The 6,483-nt window shown below is 42.7% G+C and overlaps 1 protein-coding gene across 1 annotated transcript in view; it reads right to left on the minus strand.

The window, feature by feature from the left end:
• Positions 1 to 6,483, minus strand: part of LOC119427012 (C-myc promoter-binding protein) — a 167,259-nt gene that overhangs the window by 104,795 nt on the left and 55,981 nt on the right. The window contains exons 5-6 of the mRNA XM_037694588.1: positions 2,251 to 2,318; positions 1,484 to 1,653 (exon numbers count right to left, since the gene is read on the minus strand). Of these exons, the coding sequence (XP_037550516.1) occupies positions 1,484 to 1,653; positions 2,251 to 2,318 (238 nt within the window). The remainder of the gene's footprint in view (positions 1 to 1,483; positions 1,654 to 2,250; positions 2,319 to 6,483) is intronic.

A 6,483-nucleotide genomic window follows, 5' to 3' on the forward strand; every position in this document is an offset into this window, starting at 1 on the left:
CTTTACCCGTTTATTCCATTTTGGGTCACGGGGGTCGCCGGTGCCCATGTCCAGCAATCACTGTGCGAGGGGCGGGGTACACCCTGGACGGGTCGCAAGTCCATCACAGGGACACATAGAGACAAACGAGACAAACAACCATTCACTTTCTCACTCACACCTAGGAACAATTTAGAGTTACCAATCAGCCTAACATGCATGTTTTTGGTCTGTGGGAGGAAACCGGAGTACCCGGAGAAAACCCATGCATGCACGGAGAGAACATGCAAACTCCACCCAGAAAGGCCCCTGGACCGGGGTTTGAACCAAGGACCTGCTCGCTGAGATGCAGCAGCTCTACCAGTTGCGCCACCGTGCTGCCCTATATATATATATATATATAAAACTCGTTATCCTCATTTCATTAAGAGATGTTATAGATGCTGATGGCTGTAGACAGGAAGGATCTTTTGTAAAGGTCCATCCCACAGTGGATCCTAAGAAACTGGCTACAGATGCCGTCTGATCCGTCCACCCAGACTCGGCTGGCCTCTCGGTTCCCCCGGGCTGTAGGACCGTCCGAATGCTGGGCAGAACTCCTCTCAGAATGATGGCCACTCCTCCCAGCAGTCTGCCAAGCTCCTCGTCGCTGCGGACAGCCAATTGTAGGTGCTGAGAGACAATCCTGTCCTTCCGCAGTCATGAGCCGTGTTTCCTGCTAGTTCCAAGATCTCAGTGGTCAGGCACTCGAGCACAGCTGGCAGGTAGATGAGAATGCTTCCACAGAACATCCTTTCAACTCACTTGAGATTTGGGGCTGTAGTTGAGATATTATTTGAGCTTTTGAGATGTTGATCAGCTGCTGTTGGTTGTAGAAAACTGCCTTGTTGCCATGGTTACGCATCATAACAAATGTCCAAAACTAAAAAAGTTTCAGTAAAAATCTTTCCAGCTGCACAGCATCCGATACCAGAGGAAACAATCATCCAAAAAAATGTGATTTACATCCAGAAAAAGAGGACTTAAAGTTTCCAAAAGCAAAATCTCAGAAAGAAAGTAACAGAGCTGCTCCAACATGCAGCCACCTTGAGCGGCGCAATTCTACATATATACCTGCACTTGTTTATGAATCCTGTGGTGGGAGGTGTCATTTTATTTATGTTTTATTCATTTATTTATTTATTTATGGAAAAGAAGGGTAACTTTAACTTCAGGGCAAAACAACATTTCACTCTAAAGACTGTACAAGATTAATGATTTATGATTTATTTGTTTTCCATGACTAAAAATGACATAATTTAATATGAAACTGCAGAAAATTTCTAAAAAATGACAACAACCCTTAACCCAGTCTTTCTTCAGCGTACAGTTCATTTGTTGTGTCACAGTGCGTTTGCCTGCAGTAACACTTGTTGTATAGATAACTAAAACAGTCTGTCATTAATCTGGTCTAAATAAGAGTGAAATATAAAAAGTGAACCTATGCATTTGTCAATAATCTTACCTTCTCTCCTGAGGCTCCGGTGAGGACAAAGGTGGAAAAAACTGGGAGAGAGTATTTGGTGTTTGCTGGCCAGCACTCGATGGTGGCCCCCATGGGAAGGCAGAAAAGAGGGACGGACTCTGGCAGAGGAAATGACTCATAGTCTTCCTCAGGGTATCTGCTGAATAAGCCTTAAAGCAAAAATCACACAAAAAATGAAAATTAAATTAAGGAATCTCAGTTTGGTGAATACAAATGAAAAATCATGGCGGGGGTGAGAAATCTTGCTTTCAGTAAGTTTGGAATAAAACCAAACAAGGTCCAGTGAACAAAGTCACAAGTATAATGTAACTCATTAAGTCAGTTTGAAATCTCAACCTTAGTCGTTGACAACTGAGACAAATAAGAAATAATGAAACTGTGACTCTTTGGCCACTTTGCCATTTATATGTGTGACACCACTTGGCTCTCGTCTTTTCGGTTCTTCGTCTTGTACTGTAGGTGATTTGTTACTTGTTTCATGCTCTGTGGGCAGAATTGTAACCGGTCATTGTGTTCAAGCCACTCCAGACTTGAATTTCTTTAGCTTATCCCAGCACTGCTTATAAGTTTGGGTGTTGCCATGCTGCACTATCATCTCCGATATCTCTCTGTAAATGTACTCATTTTTTGTGGTGCTGTTCGTCAACACAATCAGAGGAAGTGGGGGTTCAGCTGTAGTTTGCAGTTTCTCTGGGCGGGTCATCAAGCGATGTATCTCTGCTGGCCAATAAACGTTTGCTGTTTACTTGTGTGAAAATCGGCCGCTTGGATCAGTCCGCTTGGAACCTCAAACAAGATGGTTCCATAACCCGGGCTGAGTGGGGGTGGGTGTCAACAGTGGGCAGGCTCTTAACTGGTGCAGTGGCGTGGAACTAATGAGACTTGAGACTGTGGCAAGCATCATATTGTCTGAGTTGTAAACACTGCAATGTTTAACTTTAGCCACTACACATGTATTACAAAAAAAATTGCTCAAAGCCTCCTTTCCGAAACTCCAGAGTAAACGTTCCTAGGGAGGCTGATAAGTCTGATCCCTCAATAGTTGGAATACACTCACCAATAACTCCTTTATAAAATTAAGGCTATTAACTCACTCTGCCACGTTGCAGGTGTTGTCCCTGTTGCCCATGTGACACTCAAGAGATGTGCCAACCATGACAGCCACACAACATCAAGAGCCCTCAGCATCTCAAGGGGAATCTACTCTATCCCTCGCTCTGGGCCACTGAGGAGCTTTTTAACTACCTCGGCAACATCTGCCATAGTAACAGACTCGCCTTTTCCTGAGTCCTCAAATTTTGTCTCCTCATACGTGGACATGGTGATTGGATTAGAGATATCCTTTCAAGTTAGAAGTTCCCCACAAAATAAATAAATACTGTAAATAAGTACATGGGAAAATTCCTCCCATGGTATAGTTATTGCTTTTGCAAACACAGAATCTGCAGTCCTTCTGACCACCCTGTACCTGTCAGCTACTTCAGGAGTTCTGTGGGAATGTTCCTCAGGCCTTCTTCTTAAGTTTGATGGCCTCTATCACTACTGGTGTCCACTAACAAGTCTTTTGGTTGATGCTAAGCCAGGCACCAATGACCAAGATGCTGCTTCCAGAAGCTGGTCACAGCTTCTGGAAGCAGCATCTGCAATTAAGACCCTGGATAAGGTCCATTCAGGGTCCATGTCTCCAACCTCCTCCAAAATGTGTAAAAACTAGACAGTTCCTGGTGCGAGTTGAACTTCACTATGATTTTCCTGGTGTCTGATCTTGTTTTAGGGTTTATGGAATGTCAGGGTCTTGTGACTTATTTTGGCAGATGGTGTGGCTCTGGTGGTATCTTTGAGCCATATCTTTTGCATCGGGACAGTTCACAATCCAGTGTGCAGTGGTTGAGTTGAGTCAGATCCTGTAATAGAGGCCATGGTTTTCAAATTACAAAAGGGGAATGTTCCCTTGGGTCAAGGTGAGTATTGTCAACAAGCAAAATAACTCAAGTATCTGAGAGTCTTGTGATGGGAGGACAGAGCGAGAAATGGATCAACAAATCAAAGTCCCATCTACAGTAACAAGGACGCTTCTCTGGTCTGTTGTTAAGCTGAAAGAAAAAGCTCTCAATTTACAGTGCCTTGCGAAAGTATTCGGCCCCCTTGAACTTTTCAACCTTTTGCCACATTTCAGGCTTCAAACATAAAGATTTCAAATTTTATTTTTTGTGAAGAATCAACAACAAGTGGGACACAATCGTGAAGTGGAATGAAATTTATTGGATGTGTCAAACTTTTTTAACAAATAAAAAACTGAAAAGTGGGGCGTGCAATATTATTCGGCCCCTTTACTTTCAGTGCAGCAAACTCACTCCAGAAGTTCAATGAGGATCTATGAATGATCCAACGTTGTCCCAAATGACTGATGATGATAAATAGAATCCACATGTGTGTAATCAAGTCTCCGTATAACTGCACCTGCTCTGTGATAGTCTCAGGGTTCTGTTCAAAGCGCAGAGAGCATCATGAAGACCAAGGAACACACCAGGCAGGTCCGAGATACTGTTGTGGAGAAGTTTAAAACCGGATTTGGATACAAAAAGATTTCCCAAGCTTTAAACATCCCAAGGAGCACTGTGCAAGCAATCATATTGAAATGGAAGGAGTATCAGACCACTGCAAATCTACCAAGACCCGGCCGTCCCTCTAAACTTTCATCTCGAACAAGGAGAAGACTGATCAGAGATGCAGCCAAGAGGCCCATGATCACTCTGGATGAACTGCAGAGATCTACAGCTGAGGTGGGAGAGTCTGTCCATAAGACAACAATCAGTCGTACACTGCACAAATCTGGCCTTTATGGAAGAGTGGCAAGAAGAAAGCCATTTCTCAAAGATATCCATAAAAAGTGCTGTTTAAAGTTCGTCACAAGCACCTGGGAGACACCAAACATGTGGAAGAAGGTGCTCTGGTCAGATGAAACCAAAATCGAACTGTTTGGCCACAATGCAAAACAATATGTTTGGCGTAAAAGCAACACAGCTCATGAACACACCATCCCCACTGTCAAACATGGTGGTGGCAGCATCATGGTCTGGGCCTGCTTTTCGTCAGCAGGGACAGGGAAGATGGTCAGAATTGATGGGAAGATGGATGGGGCCAAATACAGGACCATTCTGGAAGAAAACCTGTTTGAGTCTGCAAGAGACCTGAGACTGGGACGGAGATTTATCTTCCAACAAGACAATGATCCAAAACATAAAGACAAATCTACAATGGAATTTTTTTTTTTTTCATTTTTCATTTAGCCTTTATTTATCCAGGTTAGTCTCATTGAGCCACGAGAACTCATTTTCAAGAGAGACCTGTTTTAGGGAGCACATGGTGGGGGTTAAGGGCCTTGCTCATGGGCCCAGAGTGGGGCGAATGAGGGTGGGGGCAAGTGTGGGTGTTTCACCTACCCCACCCACAATTTTGATGTTGTCGGGGCCGGGGCGTGAACCGGCGATCTTCGGATCACAAGCCCACCTCTCTAACCTCTGCGCCACCACTCCCCCACAAATAAACGTATCCAGGTGTTGGAATGGCCAAGTCAAAGTCCAGACCTGAATCCAATCGAGAATCTGTGGAAAGAGCTGAAGACTGCTGTTCAGAAACGTTCTCCATCCAACCTCACTGAGCTCGAGCTGTTTTGCAGAAAGAATGGGCAGAATTTCAGTCTCTATGTGCAAAACTGATAGAGACAAACCCCAAGAGACTTGCAGCTGGAACTGCAGCAAAAGGCGGCGCTACAAAGTATTAATGTAAGGGGGCCGAATAATATTGCACGCCCCACTTTTCAGTTTTTTATTTGTTAAAAAAAATTGACACATCCAATAAATTTCATTCCACTTCACGATTGTGTCCCACTTGTTGATTCTTCACAAAAAAATAAAATTTTATATCTTTATGTTTGAAGCCTGAAATGTGGCAAAAGGTTGAAAAGTTCAAGGAGGCCAAATACTTTTGCAAGGCACTGTACATGTCTGCTTACTTTTCATACCTTACGTATGGTTATGAGGTATAGCTATGAAGCAGCAGCTAAAGTTAACTGCCTCCATAAGGTGCCTAGGCTCAGCTTTAGAAATAAGATGAAAAGCATGAATACTTTAGTATTTTTTGTGGCAGGCAAAAAGGTTCTATGGCTTTCACTGGAGAGCCCTACACTGAATATGTGGATTGGATAAACATCACAATGGACATATACAGGATACAGAGAATAACTGTAGGAGTAAATTACAAGAAGGACCTTTTTATTTTCCATTGGAAGAAATGGATGTTCTATACAGTATAAAACTGCCCAGACCAGATCTGAACTTTGAAACCTTTAAATGATGTACTTTGAGTAGCAATAACCACACTTCACTCCCTTTGTGTTGATGTTTGTATTGTGTGTTTTTGTCTGTTTGCGTTCATAAAAAGATACATTCAGGCAGATGCTACATGACTAATAACTGAAGTAAATGTACAGGTTACACTTGTTGTTGAATGTCAAAAATATACAGTAGTCCCTCATTACTGCACGGCTCATTTTTCGTGGACTCACTCTATCGCAGTTATTCAAAATAAGATTGGACATGACACACAATTGACTGATTGATGGATGAGCTGCACGATCGGCAAGGAATTTTTATTTAAAACAAATCATTTAAAATTATTTAGCACCTGCTGCACCTTTATACAGCCCATACTGCAGGAGAAACTTCCTCCTGCAGCAGCTCCTCCTTTCTCCTCTGTCGATCTCCGTTCTGCAGCGGAGAAGTGGGCGTGGCCGAGAGTGCAGCCATGGTAGAGAGCAGAGTTCATACATTCTGTGCTTTTTTAGAGCGTTTAGAAACATTGTTTAGAATATTGCAAGCATGTGGGAAGGGTTTAAAATGCCTTTATATATATATATAATTATATATATATATACACAAAGTATATATATATATATATATATAAATATATACTTTGTA

The sequence above is a fragment of the Nematolebias whitei genome, chromosome 2 (genome assembly GCF_014905685.2).
Source record: "Nematolebias whitei isolate Nwh7 chromosome 2, NemWhi1, whole genome shotgun sequence".
NCBI lineage: Eukaryota > Metazoa > Chordata > Actinopteri > Cyprinodontiformes > Rivulidae > Nematolebias > Nematolebias whitei.